Consider the following 19,573-nt stretch of genomic DNA (forward strand, 5'->3'; position numbering starts at 1 on the left):
AACCTTTAGAAATGTAAGGAACAATAATTTTGACTTTTAATTATAAATAGTTATCAGCTTATATATAATTCCAGCTTGGGGTTGTAACTAACTAATAAACAAATGTTATAATTAAAACACCACACAAAAAACATAATGGAAATTTGAATATGATTATAGTATTATCAAGGCAATTAAAATACAAGTTAAAGGCAATAAACATTAAAGGCAAGTAGTAAATAGTAATATGTAAATTCTGCAATTACTAATGTAAATTCTGTGAAATATTAAAAGATAAAAAGATGTATTTTTTAATATCGATAATAATTAAAGTGATAATAAAAATATAATAAAACATAATAGAGATAATAATAATTAACCATAATCAGGATAATTATAATAATCGTAAAAAGTGCAAAATTTGAAACTAAAGACAAATTGTGTAAAAACAGGAATTTAAATGCCAGGATTTAGGGAACATACCAGGTAGATAACCATGGTTACTAATGACCAAAAAAAGATGTCAAAAAGTCAAAAGAAAAACCCAAGTGTATATATTGAAAAACTGAGTCTATCTACAAACAGACAAGTTTTCATTTGCATAATTATGTTGCCCGTTGAATGTATAAAATTAATCACATTTAAAGGAGCTATGAAATACAAGCAGGATATTGATTTTTCTAAGGTCAAAGTTTAATTTGTAATCATGACAACATTGAATTTTTTTCAAATTACATTTGTACATGATATTTTTCAAAAATATTTTTTTGCTATCCAATATTAAGATCCTCCAAAAGTATTGATATGGATATATATTTGATGTATAAACTTTAGGGAGAAAATGTTACATTTGTAGTAGATAGTACAGTATGCACAATAAGTCCTCTGATCCAAGCTCACCCACCTTAAACACAAAACTTGGTCTGTTGGGAATGCCCCTATACCCAAGGAATCACCTTTCCACACAAATAAATAATGATCGATTTTTCAATTGAAGTTTTGAGCACTTCATGTGAGTCCTAGTTTTTTTTTTTTTTATGTCAGGAGTTACCCCTTTAAATGGTAACCTGGGTTTTGCTCGGGGTAACCCTGGTACAAAAAAATTGGATATAAAGAATAGGTGGGCTTATGTTATATACAAGGAACTATGGTACATATTTTATTATTTCTGAAATTGGCATTACAAATCATAGCACCTTTGATAATGATAATCTAAATGTTCTTAATTTTATTCTAGTATAAAGGTTAAAGGTTAAAAGGTACAGCAATTAACTTTATCAGAACCAGTAAAAAATTGTAAGAATTTTGTTGAGCAGTTATAAAATAATTATTGCATTTAAAATTGAAATTTAATTCTTCATTTTTTTCATTCATAATATAATATGAAAATTATATGACATATTATATTAGTAAAATTTACATTATTAAATTTAATTTCTTGTTATTAATAAATCAATTGAAAAAATAAGATTCCTATTAATTGTTTGATTATAATTTAATGTAATTCATCATAATTTTATCCTTTTGTATTCTGCATACTACTGAAATCCTCTATGCATTTATAATTACAATTATTATCATTATGGAATACATATTTCAGTATTTATTATCCTGATTATTGTTTTAATTTCAATTATTCTTGCAAATATAACATATTGAAGCCAATATTTATAATTATTTAATAATAATGGTAATCATAATTAATAAACCAATAGTATCACTAGTTGAACTATCAAGTTTGTGATGACTACTAATATTATTAGAATTTATTATTAGTAATTAAGATAAAATATACAAGATATTAACAAAGCAAATATACATAAAAAATTAATTTCTGGTTCGATAAAGTTTAACCTGAAAGTTTGTTTAAATCTGTCGGAACAGACGGACCTTACTATAATTGTTGACGACGCTTAGCCATGCAAACAAGATCAACTATTTACAGTGAATACATACAGTGAAATCAACAGTAAAAACCAATAATGGCAAAATATCAGAATCCAGGAGAATAAAAATGACCCAGAAATTTGGTTATGGCAAAAATTGAATACAAAAAGTACAAAAGATTAAAAAAGCCGGAGCAAGAAAAATTAAACAATGGTTTAGATAGGATTCACACTCACCTCCTTCCAAAAGGCATCAATTATAAATTAGAAAAATCCTTATCAAAATTTGTTTTAAAAGTAACAATATTTACACAATTCTTAAAAAGCAAATAATCATATAGTGTGCTATATACTTAAAATCCCAAGATTATAGGACAGTGGAGCCGTTAATAATAATTCATTATTTAAAATTTTTTATACTGAATGTATTTAGGACTTCCTTCTGCTCTTCTAAACAAAAGGTCTAAAAATATTAAAATGCCTACAAATATAGTAATTACGTTTTATCATTACTTCATGTAAGGCATTGTTATATTAAATTTTAAAAGTTTTAGTATCATATCTAACCTTTTTGCATTAAATATTCCAAAATAAAATTTAAATTTTCACCAAATAAAAATGGGTGTCTATTCTACACAAAAGGCAAAATTATAGGTGGCAGCATAACCATATTTTATACAATGACAGAGGGAAGACTCTAATGCAAGGGGGAAACATGAGAGAAAAATGGTTACAACACAGGGATAATTTTGATCATGCTTTCAGGTATTTCTCCACCTAAGGGTCTGGATTTGCTTAACATCATTATTTACATGCATATCACACACATTGCATTCATGGTTTGTCATGTCCAGCAAAGCAATGCAAGACAGAATTGTGAAGAAATAATCAGTAACTTAAGTGTACTCACTGGAAAAGTTCTTGGAAACCAGCATGGTAGTAAGTATAGCTCCCTAAAAATGTAAAAAAAAATCAATTACTTATTAAGGTTATATACTGTAAAAAGGAAAGTCAACAAGGTATATATAGCTTATTTGGTTAGAATTTGTAAACCCTATTCACCTTGTAATCATGATTTACTTTACTACCAGAATTAATCACTTCCTGTTAGGCCAAAAAATGTTGTGTTGGAGTAATATAGTTGGCAATTTTACCACAGTCCAATACTAATGTGATGGATTATTCAGATCCCAGGCCAAGGTCTAATTCTAGGATTCATTGTCAACCACTGTCAACAACATAGCTTTTGGTTCATGGTGAAATTGTAACCACATCAATGCCGAAAAAACAGGCTCTTATATTTTAAGGATTTTGGGTCGGTTGGGCCATTGAAAAAAATCACCATCACCTGTTAATGTTAATGGTCTTTAAAATATTTCAAAATGTAGACTCCCAACATTGTCATTCAGCAGTAATAAATTAAGCATTTAATGGAACAGCAAATAAATCTGTAATAGCCGAGAGTGTGCATGAATACTGTATTGTTAATGCAGTGTTTTAATTGATGTGTATGATGTGCATGTCCACCAACAAATAACGAATGAATATATGATAAAATAATAAGCATTGGGTAAGAAATAAGGAAAAAGAAGAATCACATTGTTAATAATATTGGCTGGATGGATAGATGGATTTATTTATTCAGTTTAAACATCAAGGATAACCCACAAAAGTTTGAAGAAGACTTATTTCCAGTGGGATCCTTCTGGTGGTGATTGAGCATTACACCATCAGACAATCCCCTACTCTTTTCTGAATAGTGTACTGCATTCTTTAACATGCACACGAGCCATAATGCACACAGGATCAACTGCATTTCAGGCCCCCAGCTGAAACATAAGGAAAGCAGCGATGTTAAAAAATAAAGTGTACTGACCTTTAACTTCCGGCGAGCATTGAACTTCTTCAAACTGTCCACGGTCTGCTGTCTGTGTACGGACGAGGCTACACGTTCACGATTCTAAAATCAACCGGAAAAGTGTAAATGTAGAATTAAACCAAATTACTTCAACTAGCATTCTATATGTTAAACCACTTAGTAATTATTCCATAATAAACTCAGCAATGGTGTTACTCAGTAAAAGAGGATCCATCAGAATGTCAAATTTTACAGCATTAAATTGGTCAAATGGATCCACTAGAAGTCAAAATATAAATCTATAGCAAGAGTGTTAAAAATAGTCAATAAATAGATCCACAGACACGTCAACAGATAATTTACAGCATAAACGATCAAGAAGTTTTCAAAACTGATCCATGGTTAAGGACGTCGTTTCTGCTGATGTTAACATTCATTTCTCGCCCTTGTCTGTGAGAAAACGCTCATTTCATGATTAATTGCTACATTTTTGCATGAAAGCAATTACCCCGGGTGGTAATCTGCTTGCTCCGCCAAGTGCACCAAACAACCATGCTCAATTAACTACGCTCAGGCACACCTCTTAACGGTACATGAAGACAATTTTCTATGCATTGCAAATTCTAGAAATTTGAGATGCAGCCAATTTAAGTAATTGTTGAGCAACAGTTAGCAACCTTTTGTAGCATGCTTTTATTTAATCTTCTTCAAATTTTATGTTGCCTTAAATATATTAGTTTAATTACATTTATAGCACACCTACAATATAAACTGATTTTCATAGCAACGTTGAACAAGAATTAATATTTTAGTTGTTACAGAAAAAAAAATTATTCTCATTACTTGACATGAAATTCAAAATGGAAGGCTCACCAAGGAACATATTATTTAATACCATACAACTGAACATTTTTTGTAGTCTCCAAGTGCACATGACTAGGTCAAAGTTACATAAACAAATTATTGTCACTTGAAAGTTGTTATCTTCACAGTACAATAGTCAAATACTACAACCAATCTTCAATAGCTATAAATAAATAAAACTATAAAACACTGATCAGATCTACATTCGGCATTGTATACCTATATATAAGCCGAGCACTCACTGTGCCCGATTGGTATCAGCCGATGCGATTCTATGAAGAACACGACACGTACACAACTGATCGTTTTAAATGATGATCCGTTCAGACTGCCATCGACAACCAGCAGGCGTTACGTGGTCTGGCGCTTACTTGCATAACGAAAGTTGGATTTGTCGTGTGATGGCCGTATGAAGCAGTGAGTGCTGGCTTAAGGCTACTAAGAGGTTCACATTAAACGTGTGTAGCTTACCGCAATCCAGGCATGCTTCAGAGCTTCAGACGCAGTGATTCTTCGATTAGGGTCGATAGTGAGCATTCTGTTTATAAGATCTTTGGCTTCATGTGTAACCGTATCCCACTCTGGCGATGGGTACTGTGGACCAAGAAAAGCAAGTACATATTTGGAAAACAGCAGCCTAAAGGTTTATTGACAAAGAAGGGGACAGAGGCAGGTGACACAACAGAAAAAATAAAACTTATTACAGTATTGCTTATATATAATGATTTACACCAGAGGCTACCACCTGAGGCCCACCAAAGTGCTGAGGTGGCACCTATAGATGGTCAGAAATGACTCAGAATATAATTTTTTTCCCCCACATTTTTGTTTATAATTTGGAAAAAGTTAGAGACCCGAGCTAGCTGTCTCCCTTTCCTTTGAATCCTTCACTTATCTGCAGTGGATGACTTTTGTTAACACATTTAATTTTATTACTGTACACAATGATACACATTGGCACTGACTTCCATGAGACAATTGATAATAAAATATTGAAAACATGCAAATATTATGAATTTGTGGGAGATGGGTTTTTCCCAGCAGATTCTTGCCTGCTTGCGGGAGTGCGGAAGGTCATCCCGATTTCCGGGGAGACTCCTGCGAGATCCAGGAGACCCCGGATTCACGCTGAAGTTGCCACCAATGCAGACAAATGTTTCACTTAGCATTGGATAATTTTTCTATTTCCAAAAAAAACCAGAATAAATTCTGACAAATCTGTTACTCCAGTTCATTCACCAAAAAACAGGATATTGCTTCTTGGTAGTGTACTGCCAATTTTAAAACACTGGGTAGTGCTGCAATGGAGCTACTACCAGCCCGTATCTGGAAAAGTTTTTTTAATTAAAATTGTTAAATTTAAGAAAATAAATGATTAATTCTATTCAATAGGCATACGTCATATTTCCCATGCTTGATGATGTTGTAGAGCTTCTGTTGATCTTCATCCCAAAATGGTGGATATCCAACCAGAAGAATGTACAGAATTACACCTGCAAACAAATTTGTTTTAAATTTGTTAAAGAGAAGTCTAGCAATTCATTCATTTTATTCAAATACTAATGCTTAATTCAAATTATTTATATCATTATAATATAACACCATCATGCTCACATATGGGCACATCATGCTCATATGCGTACATCAAACACAAATTTGTCCCATTAAAAAAAATGGTAGTGAGCACAAAGCTGTAGGTAGACTTCCTGAACCTTTTGATCATGAAATTAAAAAAAAGTGCATTATATATGTTTGATTATTAATATTTAAACCTTGTCACTACTACCACTATCACTTGGACAGGTGTACAAATTTAAATCTAACGGACTTACCACATGCCCACATGTCGACTGGCTTGCCATATGCTTCTTTACGCAACACCTCTGGAGAAAGGTAACCTGGAGTTCCAGCAAATCCTTTGAAAAATTATCATACACTATGTGGAAATTATTGCAGTTAATGATGTCACGACTGACTTATAATGTGTATTATTTAATAAAAATAAACTTCATATTTTAAAAATAATTCTTTTACATCTTTTACAACTTTTCTTATACTGCATTTTGTCATGTGTTGATTAATATAGATGAACTTAAACACAACTGGGTATGTTAAATCAGTTCTCAAATTAAATAAAATAGTAAATTTCTCCTAAACCTGAATGTCAAATGGAAGTAAAAGCCAATTATAAAGATGAGTTTATGCGCTACTCCATTACTAAGTGTCACTTAAGTTTTATAATGAGGAATTGGTTTTAGTTGTGTGAAAAATCTTTTCATTTGACTGTATATGAGCCCAAAATAGAGGGTTTCAGGCTTTACTTTACAGAAAATAGCAACATTTTTTATGATGTATTTTTTCCCTTAGTATCCCTACTGGTTTTTTTTTCCATCAGTTTTATGTTCATTATACTCCATAAGGCAGAACATATTATTTTTTGACTTTTACCCTTGAAGGCACACCTTTAAGGGTAAAAGTTTATCTAATCAATTGACTTTTGATGCATTGGCAATACAGCACTAATTAAGCAAGACACACTGTAAAAAGATTTTTAAAAAGTTTAAATCCGGGTTTGCATAACAAAAGGCAATAGGAAACCTCTTTTTGACATTTGCTCTTTTTGCCCTTGGATATCACACCTATTTCCTAAAAATTCTAAGGTAAAGGTAGGAGAATAACTCATAACTTGCAGCGTCATTGTGCTGAATTGCATATGATCTGCATCAACAAAAACTCTGGCAATGTGCAGCAATATTATGCCAGTGCCCATTAGTGATTCTCTTCAACGATTATTACCCCTACTTTATTTCAAATTCTCTGATACGGTTATTGGTAGCATAACAAGCCTATCATTAAATATATTTCATTTAATTAATGCTATTTAGTTTGTTTAACTATCAGTATTAACATTATTGTTAACAAAATACAGTAAATCTTTTTTGTGATTAACCATTTCCATTTTAGATTACTTTCTACCTCCATCAATACATTACAAAGAATCTTTTGCAATCTACACTCTTCCATAATTTTTACACTGTATTGAAATAGCTCATCCTAAATCTATGTTGAATATTGTGGTAGATAGATTCCCATACTTACCATACCAGCTTGGTTTATCATTTTCAGCCTCGATAGCAAGTCCAAAGTCGGCCAACTTGACTGCGGCCCCCTTGGCTTTGCTTGCCAGCAGAAGATTCTCTGGCTGTCGGGGAGAAAATAAAACAGAAACAGAAATGAGTAAAAATGTTATTGAAAGTAATATGATTGTTACTGGGTATGTAATATATTAACAAACAATGACAGCTGTGACAGTGGCAGTAGACTCTCTGATAATCAAGATTTTGATAATCAAGATTATGATGATAAGAAATGACAATGTAGAGACGATGCAATGATAGTGGCAGGAGCAAAGATAATGATAATAATTGACAGTGACGATTGATGATTATAATAACATTGAGGAAGGATGACGATGACAAAGATGCTAATGATGATGACAATGATGATGAAGATTACAATGATAATGACAATAATGGTGATGATAATGATGACGACAATGATAATGATTGTTGCAAAGGCCAAAAAGAAAAAAAAAACTGTTATGTTGCCAAAAGTCCAACCGACCCAAATCTAGGATCCAGTGGTGGCACCAGAAATTTTCCAACAAGGGGTCCGACGTGTCCGACAGAGGGGTCTAAACCAAAATGGCCGGAATAAAAAATCCCTGTTAGGGTTCATGGGGAGAGATTTTATGGCTTAATTTGGTCCTAAATGTGCTTTCAGACCACAATATTAGGGATTTGCAATCAAAAAAGCAAATGCCCACCCTGCCACCCCCTGGCACCACAACGGCTGGGATCAGCTATCTTTTTTGCAAAAATACAGATTTTATTTTCTTCTGATATGAAAAGTTAAAATATTTGTATGCATCTGCCAATTATGTATTTCATAAAATTGACACTGTTGCAGCTCAGTGGCAAGGTTCTACCAGAGTCTATCCATCCAAGATTAATTGCCTAAGCTTCTAACACAAGGGCAGCAAGGTCCTAGTTAACTTTTTGTTATAATATTTCACAGTTTTTTGCAACAGAATATAACTATGTCGAAATTGTCAACACTCACTATGACATATTAATTTTACATTTAAAATGTTAGGACTCGATTATGTGCTAAAACATGCGGTTGCACTGTATTGAAAGCACTAGCAGAGTCGATGAATACAATGCTCATAAATGCCATTTCGAAGAGTGAGAACGGCGTCCTCTACACTTCTATAAGGAGGATACGCAAATTGAAAGTCAACATTTTTTAAAGATATTTCATTTAACAACATTTTCAAGACATCTCATAGGAACACTAGTTAAGAAGATAGGCCACAAATCATTGATATCTTTTGGCTTTGGTTACTTAGCGATAGGCAAGGTTATAGATTTTTTCCAAAAATTTGGTACATATATGACATCGAACTTGACTATAACCTTTGAAAGGGAGGGGAAAGTGCTTTACACTTTCCTTGAAAATCTTAATTGAAATGCCATCAGGTCCACTTGATTTACGAACATTTAAGTTACGAACAACATCTTCATAAATCTTTATATCATAAATCATGTTATTTTGAGTTTTCAAGAACATTTGCCATTTCCTTGTTAAAACATGCATTTTTAGTTTGTATTCAGTCAGTAGCTTAAAAAAAAATGCAGACTGACCGACCCCGATTTTGAAATGTCACTGCGTGTGGGCAACATAAACAATTTTTTTTTAGGCCTAGTGATGATAAAGATTATTGCAAAGATGTTGATGCTTACAATGTTCCTGGTGATGATGAATATGATCATGATGATAGTGCTTATATATGGTCATGATGTGATGTTATCATGATTATTTTTGTGTTTACTGCCCCCAATGTGGGCATAGACACTATGTCATGATGTAGCAATTAAAGATGGCGGAAAAGGGTAAATCCGGTTTAGGCATGATAGGTACTACTACCACAAGGTTGGGGCGCTCTATTGACAATCGAATAGCGTTCGGAACTCGAACAAAATTACGTTCGAAACGCAACACGCATTGTAGAGACGCAGCACACGTTCGCCACGAACGCCTTTTACCATCAGTTGATGGACGCCCTCTAGAACATGGTAGTACTGTTCGTGATCAATGGCATAACGTGGTAACTCGCCAAAGTTACTCATTTTTAAAGCGTTTTTAGTGTAATATAGTAGCAGGCCTATACAGAATATTGTTATAAAAGAAAATTTTTATGAAAAATCCAGATACACTACAATAATACACACATCTGCATATTGAAGAACATAAGATACTATAAAAAAAACAAAACTCCTGTATAAGGTAGTAGACACACACTCCCGCTGGGAGCCTATTTTTAGGCATGTCACATGCTTTTGTCATATAAAATTTGATAGTGTGAATGGGGCTTAACTTACCTTCAAGTCTCTATGTATAACACTTGTCTTATGGCAATGCTCTACACTCTCCATGATTTGCTGTATGCAATGGCTTGCATCAGCTTCACTGTAGTACTCTCTCGCAACGATGTCATCAAAAAGCTCTCCACCGGTAACCCTGACAAAAGAGAATATTCCATGCCAGTGGCGTATCTAGAAGCTGTCTCTTATACACATCTAGATGTGTATAAGAGACAGATTGAAAGCACTAGCAGACCACGCCATCCGATATTGAATTCTACTTTGTAAACCTGTCTCATCAGAAGTAACTGCTGGCTCCAACCATGGCGTATCAAGAGTCTTTAAATGGGAGGAGCTGTTGAGGGCGGGGCCGGCATTGGTGAAGTGGGGGCTTGATGATTAAGGGGAGGGGGAGCGGCTGAATAGCAAAATAAGGTTGATGTGGTCATTTATATCTACTTGAGCATGACTTTTTTGCTTCAAACATTTTGAAAGGGGTAGGAAGTGCAACTAGGGGAGCCCGAGGGAGGTGCGCCCCTGCATACATCCTAGTAGTTCCAGTAGCAGTATGGAAAATAAGATGGTTGCATTTGGATACAGCTTTGGGCCTATAATGAGGCCAGTCACTTGTTGAAGCAGTTGGCAAAGCAAATGCGGCTTGCAGAATTTATTGTGATGTCGGATACTTTAACCTTCACTATGCATTTAGCTTTCTGTGGGCAAGGCAATTTACCTATGTTGGTCATCATTCAGGAGTATAAAAGGGTACCTGTATGCATTTGTGTACAAATGCAACACAAGGGTATTGGAAATGTTGTGCTGGTTTGCCAATTATGAGTTCAAGGGCGTAGGTTGCTTTTGGAGAGTGCATAAACTGAGAATACTGAACTGAATCCCTATTCTGAAAAACCTTAAAAGTCAATTTTTTTTGTATTTAAACCCACTTTCAGGAACTAATTTGCTGTCACAGAAGGGGCTCTTCCCACTGCCTATGTCAATGCTAATGACCGGGTGGTAATAAAAACAATACCAGTGTCTTTCTCATGGCAAAAGTTGTGGTATAAATTCCTATGTTATTGTTTGTGTTCTTGGGAATGTCACTTTATTTGTCTCTTTCTATCCATGAAATGTCAATGGGAAACTAGAACGTTGAATAAGAATGTTTACTATGCCTATTTATTTTTATTTATTTAATTATTCAACTTCACACAGGCAAATATACAATAAAGTGTCAATATGATGGAAAAAGGCCTACCGGCATATTAATATTTTTCAGATAGGTCACGTATGGATAATGCCACCAAAATTTTGAACAAATAAAAACACCACAAGGTATTTAATTATCAAACAGACTATTTTTGTTTTCTAATATTGAAGCCAAATAAGCTAATAAAGTAATTTTCATCTTTAAATGTAAATAAATTGCAATATGTTCTTTGTGGGAAAACTTAAAATGTTTGTACTTTAAACTAGCTCTGTCCAGATTATTAATTTTTCTTTGATAAAAACTGTTACATGCTCGTACATAGTCATCATGTGCCTATATATGGTCATGATGCAGGCTGTAACCAGGGGGTTATGGGGTTTGGCCAACCCCCTTTTTCGACCAGTTTACTAGTGCAGTAGTATTTTATCATATATATTAAAGAAACACTTAAACTTGGCCTATACGAAATCATCTTCCCATGAATGTGGTTATGCCCTGTGATGTGATGTCATTAAGAACATATTTAAGCAAGTCACATGCTTTTTTCACATAATATTTCATAGTCTGGGCAGGGCTCACTCAAATTACCTCCCTGCTGGCGGCGGCACTATCTCCATAGTGTTTGACCTAACTGTGCATGGAGGTTTCGGTATTATACCATCAACATATTTGTAATGTCAAAGGACTGTGTTAGATGAGAACAGTTAAGTTATTTAGGCGTTGTTGAAAATTTAAAACCAAAGCAGCGTTATTTCCTTTAAAAGTTGCCCTTAGCCAATTTATTCAGGAAATAATGGCTCTTTGACTTTTTCTTTTCCAACAGTGCTCTCAAAACTTAAAAAAAATTACCAAAATAATACTTACAGATCGAAAATGAAGTAATGCAGATTTCCAGACCTGATACTATAATGGAGACGAACTGCAAGATAAAAAATATTTATAATCATATTTAAATATTCAATTATTTTTATTATGATGAAATTCCTGAAATAACAATAACCTTTATTTATTTACAAGATTCACCCTGTGAAACGTTGAGAGGTACTTAAATCAAATTATATATAAAATTTATTAAACTAAACTATAAATCAAAAATGCACAATTGACAAAACCTAAATTTAAAGTAACACTTAGAATGAATATCAATTTCATTTTTTTTTTCTTAATCAATTATAATTAGGTTTCACAGATTAAAAAATTTTGTTTATTTCTCACTACTGATTTTTTTTTACAGAAATTTCAAAATAATACGGAATGATTACCGCTTCATTGAAAAGATTAATCTCATGTTCTCGATTCTAACTTTTGCCACAATAAACAAAAACAAAAAAAAACACAAGTAGAAACCAACTGACATACTGTAAGTACTTGCTATTTCCTATTGTTCTCAAATAAATTTATTACAAAGTAATACTTTTTAAAATATTTTACTTATCACAAGCAGTTTTAAATGTGTGAGTTTTAAAGATGCGAGATTTCACACCACTGACTTTTTTCAACAGAAATACGGAATGATTGACGCTTTATTGAAACATTATTATATACTCAAAGATTAATCTCCTGTCCTCAATTGTAACTGTCGGTCACAAAAAAAAAAACAAAAAAAAAACACAAGTAGAAACCAACTGACATAAGTACTTGCTATTTCCTATTGTTGTCAAATAAATTTATTACTTATTAAAGTATTGCATACCAGCATACAAAAAGTATTTTATTTTTCATATTTTACTAATCACAAGCAGTTTTAAAAATGTGAGTAGTATAAAATGCATCTCAAATCAGACTTCATGTAACTTTACATTATATTCTTTTTTTTGTCACAAAATCTATATTTATAAAAAAAATTTTTTAATAGGAGTAGGGAACTATTCAAGAGTGAAAAAAGCACAATAGGTGTGGTATAGTTGAACCCGATTCTCAAGTCCCTTTGTAGACTATACACAAATATACGCATGTAATGTACCGAGAAATGTACTGATTTCTCAGTGTTCAATCTACACTATTTTATTCAGATTTTATGCAATCTAACAAGCGGAGCAGATAAGTACAAGTTGTTTCTATAAAGCAGTAACAATTATAACTAACTAATCAAGGAGTGAATCTTAATTATTATACAAGTGTTATATAATTATATAACACTTAGAGGGTGACAGATCTTAAGAAGTGTGCACAGCTGTGAGTATTTATATTCTGCTGGTGCATTGTTCTCGTCATTATGTAATGTTAAGATGCTGTGATTGCAATTGCAATTCCACACAGGTAGGATATATAAACTCTGTGCATGACATGTGAAATATTGACTAGAGTAATATCCATAAAAGAAACTACCGTAGCAACCATATGAACTAGCAAGGTTGGCAGTTGAACTATAAAGCTTCAACTATTCACACTACCAAATTTTCTTTAACAAAAAACTGTTGAATGCCCATAGTCATGAAATGCCATATATGGTCATGATGTGATGTCATCATGACCATATTCAGTCATGTCACATTTCATAGTATAGATAGGACTTAAGAATATTACCAGGTATATGTAGGATATTAATTGTCACTAATTAATTGTACCACCAAGCTTTTTACTGATATGGCAAAGGGGGATGGAAGGTTATGTTTATGCCCTTTAATAAATAGTTCCTCCCACTATGTTTTTGAAATATAAACTGCACTTTGTTTGCTTCCACAGCAAGGGCAGGAGGCCTAAACATTTATACCTATCTGTGAAAAGTGCTTCCTTCAGTTTAGGTGACCATTTAAAGAACACGTTCAGGTGTAGTTTGACTCTAAAATTTCTAACTAAACACAGTATCTATACCAGTGTTGGTGTTAAGTATGTATATTAACGTCTATAGAGGGTACAGTGCAGAAGGGCACCAACAGGTGCTGTTGGAGAAAAATGAAGAATAATTTTCTATGTAGTAGATATCATCCATGTAGGAAAAATCATTATCCATGTACTTAATCTGTTTGTTCTGTTTTCTACCAGATATATACATGGAATTTCCCCCTAACATCACAGGATATTGAAAACAAGTATTTCAGAAAGTTGAAAACAGAACAGCGCATGACAGAAGAGAAAACAATCCAATAAAGGAAGAAGACATGATGTTGACATTCAATGAACAAACTTTGGGGAAAGATAATAAAAAGATTACAAATGAAGCAGAAACACACAAAAAGCTTCAGAAAAGAAAGTGAAGAAAGAACAAAATGGTATAAATGTAGAATACGCAAAGGAAGATAGTAATTTGCTAGAAAATGAAGAAAAGGAAGAAGGAAAGAGACATGTAAATGGAGAAGATGAGCAAGAAAACACTTTGGTGAAATATCGAAGAAAGAATGAAGTAGAGAATGCTGTAAATGAATACAAAAATGAAGAAAACAATTTGGTAGAAAATAAAGTAAAATTTGAAAAGAAACATGCAAATGAAGAATTACGAAGTTTAAAACAACATGAATATCAAGAAAAAGATAAAACTGGCAAAAAAAATCACAATGAGATCACTGAAGTGAAGAAAAGTCTGAATAATGTCAGTAACAAAGCTGGATGTGTTGATAACATTTCTGGTACGCCAAATAAAAAACATAAAATTCGCTGTTTACAACCATGTAGACCTTTGCCAAAGTCTAATAAAAATGTGAAATGCCTTCTTAATGTGAAAGTAACACTGCATGTGAAATGTATGGAAATATATTTGTAATTAAAATAAGGAAAGGCAATATTATAGTATCACATGCTCTATCAGAATCTAGACTGAATTATTTGTTACTCAAAAAATACATGTGCGAAAAAACAATTATAACCTCATTTTCTAGAGTAATGACATTAATCAGACAAAAGGCCAATGAATGAGGTAATGATTCATAAACAATTAATAACAGTGGGAAACATTTTTCCATGTTGAAGGACTATGCTAGATGAGAACAGGGTGAATAACTTGTAAAGCAAATATTTGTGGGTATTGTTGGAAATTTACAGTTACTCAAAAATTACATAGGCGAACAGACAATTATAACCTCATTTTCTGTTGTAGTGACATGAACCAGACACAAGGCCAGTGCAAAGGTACAATCATTAACAATTGAAGACATGGGAAAGGAAATCATTTCCAGAATCAAAAATTAAGAGTTTTGAGATACTTTCCTCTTTCTATTCTAATAGCTAAAAACCTTTAAGTTTTACAGGTCCAAATCTGTGTAATAAATTATTTACTTATTTATTGACTTATGAAATAAAAAGTGTCCCCACCATATATATCAAAATTTACCTATAATAACAATGTGTCTTTTCCAAATGCAAATCAAACATTCAAATAATTTAATTTCTCACTTATTTATTTGCCAATGAAAAAATACTTCCTTATATTGTGCATTTAGGTGTTGGAAAGATATACTGTAACAAATGAAAGAAAAACTAACTTCAAAGCTATATCAATATTACGTTTAGTATTCTTTATTGACATTGTAAATATAACGTTTAAATATAGCATAATAATAATAATAATCAGACTGCTACAAGGGTCGAAGTTCATATGTTGGCCATTGGTAAAATATTACACTATTTGTAATGATGTAGGAATTATGGAAAGAAACAAAACCAGGAAGATAAGGGAGCCATAGCTATATAAGGCCAAGTAAAAAATAAAAGCACCGTAGTTTCTTGTCCCAATATTTTGAAAAAAAGGTGAATGAGGGCACTTTATTTTTCTTTACTTTTTTTTCCTTTCTCTTTGTTTACCCTGAAATGGTCAATTCAAGATGGTCGATGGGAAACTACTAACTACTTTCTCACTTTTACCAAGCAGACACATTGAAAGCAAACAAAAGAAGCACTAGACATAATTCACACCATGTATCCCCAACTATGAACGATCGAGAGAGGAATTTTACTGATGTGATTTAGCCAGATTTGCATACATTTCATAAAATAAAAGAAATTTAAAAAAAAAAAAAATTGATGAGGCAGAGAGAATAGATGCGTGAGGAGACGAGAAACTATTAATTTTTTTTTATTTGGCATATTGAGAGTAGGTGGAGCCTAATGTCATAGTGCAGTAAATGAATGCCTTGTAAATTCCCTCAGCTGATAATGTAATGTTGTGAATGTTTCTAGCAATGAATTGTAAGTTCACAATTGTGTATTGTGAATATCAGAAATGTAAATACCAGTACTGTATGTATGAGTAAAAATGAAAATTATCAAATATTGTGTAACAATCCAAGAAACTTTAAACATTAAATAAAAATCTTAGAAAATTATCAAATATTGCATATAGTATAATCATGGAGATATGATACAATTGATAAGGTCATAGTAAAGCTATGGAGGTTATGATTGTGCTGTTAGTTTCCTCTAAGGAAATAGATTGTGTTTATACAACACGCTAAAAACATTAACCCAGTGTTATGTCAAAATTTGCTATTTATAGAACATGCTATTAATAATAATAATAATAATATGTCGTTCTTAATATAGTGCTTCATGCCTTTACAAAGCCTCTAAGCGCTTCACATCACTGCCACGGTCATTGGATCAAACACATATGGAACACATTGAACACCAAATTAAATTAAATTATATTATTATTCCATAATATTGCAGCTAGTAATCAGCGCAGTTGTGTTGGAACCTACCAGGTACCCACTTGTACTCCTGGGTGGAGAGAGGCAACCATGCCTTACCCAAGGACACAAGCAATTTGCACAGTGAGAGTTTCTAACCCCTGACCTCGAGGTTGGGAGTCCAAGCCACAACCGATGCGCCAACCGCTTCACCGGTTTATTACAAGTGTCACACACCGAAATTGTCGTATGGCGCAAATTATTTTTGGATACGATGTCAAACAAAAAATGAAATTCGCGCGGTTTGTTTTGAAAGAGGGAGTTGATTGTTTACTGTTGATCGATTGTGTTAATTCATAACAATTAAAATCAACAAAAAGTCCTAAAAAGTAAGGTTTACCTCAGAAATATACAAATTAAAAATATAATTACAGTACCAAAAAATTAGTTCAAGAACAATGCAACCAACAAAAAGATAAATACTATACAAGAAATACAAGAAAATCAATCAAATTCTATTATGTAACATTACTTGTATATTTTACCTAATTTTACCGACCCAACCCGGCCAAATAAACTATATTTTTCTTCTTATTAGCGACCTGTAGCCTAAGGAAACAAGTAGGCACCGCCAGGGTCACAAACGGTCCAAATTTTGCGATTCCTCAAGTAGCCTCTTCTCAGATGGTTTTTAATCACACAGAATCCAACCTCGTTTATACAATACTCTTAACTTTGCTGTGATGATAAGGTGCATAATGCCATGTTGTATAAATGAGCCCTCAGTTGCCTATTTGGTCCAATATTATAGTTTGGAGAGGTCAACGAACTGCTTCTGGATTTCATCAAAATAGACATTCACATACAGTATGAAAAAATTTGTGGTGTTTTTTTCGTTTTCCTTCGCTGCTAACAGGTTGACCCAGGTGATGCAGATCGCTAGAGCGAGACTGTGCTGTACAGTTCCATTATTGAATGGGTGAATACAGTTTTTGCACACACTAAATACCTACATAGTGAACTGTTATTAGACGGTCAGCAAATAAAAAGTATACGTACAATGCAGTCACACTTTTAAATGCAGTAAGATTCCCTGTGGAGATCTTTTTTTTTCTAAAATATATAATAATAATAATAATAATAATAATAATAATAATAATAATAATAATAATAATTATAATTATAATAAACATTTATATAGCGCCAATTCAAAAATTAAAGTAAGTAATATATCAGGAATATTAAACAATCTCCCCTCTTATCAATGTCCTGAAACGCTTGACCCATATTCTTGGGAAAGACCGTTTGTGAAAAATATACTTATTTTTAGAAGAAAGGTGTGTAATTCGGACCTACACCAATCACGTCGAGTTTTATATTACAAGAACGAGTATTTAATAAACTATATTATTCCGTCCGAATAAATCTCATTTGGTTTATGTCTGAGGCTTGATTTAGTGAGGTGACCTCTTCTAAATCGACAGAAATCAAGCCCATTTCCCATTCTACAAGGAACAGAATGCAATTGTTCAGTTCAAAAGTGCGTATTCCAAATAGGTGGTGATTGAATTTAGTAGCACTGAAAAGTAGATAATATTTACTTTCAAATTCTGTGCGAACCCATAAGAAAAGTTACTGTATTTGACAACAGCACCCGAATTTAGCCCACCGTGTGCGATATTCTAGGCTTAGTCCCTGTGCTTAACGGCGTTTGTGGGGGCGTGGCAACTTAGATGTGACAAAGTTTTCCATATGTAATCCACTGAACCATTGATGCTTAGTGTATTGCTTTAATGTTTATCCAATACTGCTTTCAAGCGATAGGGCACAAATACATGACCAACACTGCATGTATGCAAATGTTTATTTGTTTGGAAATTCAAGTTTGATGATTGTTTACAACTTTCAACAAATTTGATGTCAGTTTCACAGACGTACAGACGCACAGCATGACCACAAAGGTTTCTTTGCTTTACAGCATTATAGGAACCAATAGTAATAATAATTCCAAAAATTTATTGTTCACATTTCAAAAATGATACTGTATATTTCTCCTCTCCATCGAAATAATAATGTTACTGTATACAAGCATTGAAAAACATGCAGTATAAACCAGAGCCTTGCAGGCATCAACGTTCCTATGCATGATACATGACTTAACCAACCATATTTTCTGATTAAGTCATCATAAATGACATAATCAGAAAATATGGTTTCAAATTTGTGTGGTGGTTGAAAAATTCAGGGGGAGTCTTTGTGGCCCAAAATAGTGATTTTAGACCACATTGGTAATGTAATTTGATAGGCAAATTACAGTAATATTTTTAGCAAATTTCTTTGAAAAAATTTTGTAGGCCTAGGGCCTAACTAGGTATACAGTATTTTCATTTTACAGTAGTTTGGAACGATATCTAGAGTGGGTGAGCTGGCAGTCGCCTGCTAGACTACAATTTATTTGAAAATAGCTTGGGCCCGATTCTCCATACCAGTTGGGCTCAATCGTCTGTCACACGAAGTTTTCATCACGATGATCAAGAATGTACATGATCTAGGCCCTAGACTACGCCTAGCCTTGCTGCCGTCACTCTGCTACGTATACTACTGCATAAAAAAGAAAGCGACCCACACGGTGCATTCTTAAATTTTACACACATTATTTAAATGTATTTTACGTATTAGACGATAACACTATATCATTGATTAAACGATCTACCACCCTGGCATCGCAGTAACTACCTTACTAAACCAGGCCTCATGTTTTTGTGGAAGGCCTAAGCTAGATAGTCGTTATG

General features: G+C 33.1%; 1 protein-coding gene across 5 annotated transcripts in view; it reads right to left on the reverse strand.

Moving 5' to 3' along the window:
- The window catches only part of LOC117101257 (calcium/calmodulin-dependent protein kinase type II subunit delta-like), a 33,042-nt gene extending 20,900 nt beyond the window's left edge, over positions 1 to 12,142 (reverse strand). For all 5 annotated transcript variants that reach the window (XM_033241206.1, XM_033241203.1, XM_033241205.1 and 2 more), the window contains exons 1-8: positions 12,085 to 12,142; positions 10,032 to 10,170; positions 7,687 to 7,789; positions 6,420 to 6,503; positions 5,986 to 6,080; positions 5,059 to 5,181; positions 3,742 to 3,825; positions 2,776 to 2,818 (exon numbers count right to left, since the gene is read on the reverse strand). In XM_033241206.1, coding sequence (XP_033097097.1) covers positions 2,776 to 2,818; positions 3,742 to 3,825; positions 5,059 to 5,181; positions 5,986 to 6,080; positions 6,420 to 6,503; positions 7,687 to 7,789; positions 10,032 to 10,085 — 586 coding nt within the window. In that variant the 5' untranslated portion in view covers positions 10,086 to 10,170; positions 12,085 to 12,142. The remainder of the gene's footprint in view (positions 1 to 2,775; positions 2,819 to 3,741; positions 3,826 to 5,058; positions 5,182 to 5,985; positions 6,081 to 6,419; positions 6,504 to 7,686; positions 7,790 to 10,031; positions 10,171 to 12,084) is intronic.
- Positions 12,143 to 19,573: the final 7,431 nt, after the last annotated feature.

The sequence above is a fragment of the Anneissia japonica genome, unplaced genomic scaffold, assembly GCF_011630105.1.
Source record: "Anneissia japonica isolate Jap-2015-1 unplaced genomic scaffold, ASM1163010v1 scaffold1859_len985614_cov190, whole genome shotgun sequence".
In the NCBI taxonomy this organism is placed as follows: Eukaryota; Metazoa; Echinodermata; class Crinoidea; order Comatulida; family Comatulidae; genus Anneissia; species Anneissia japonica.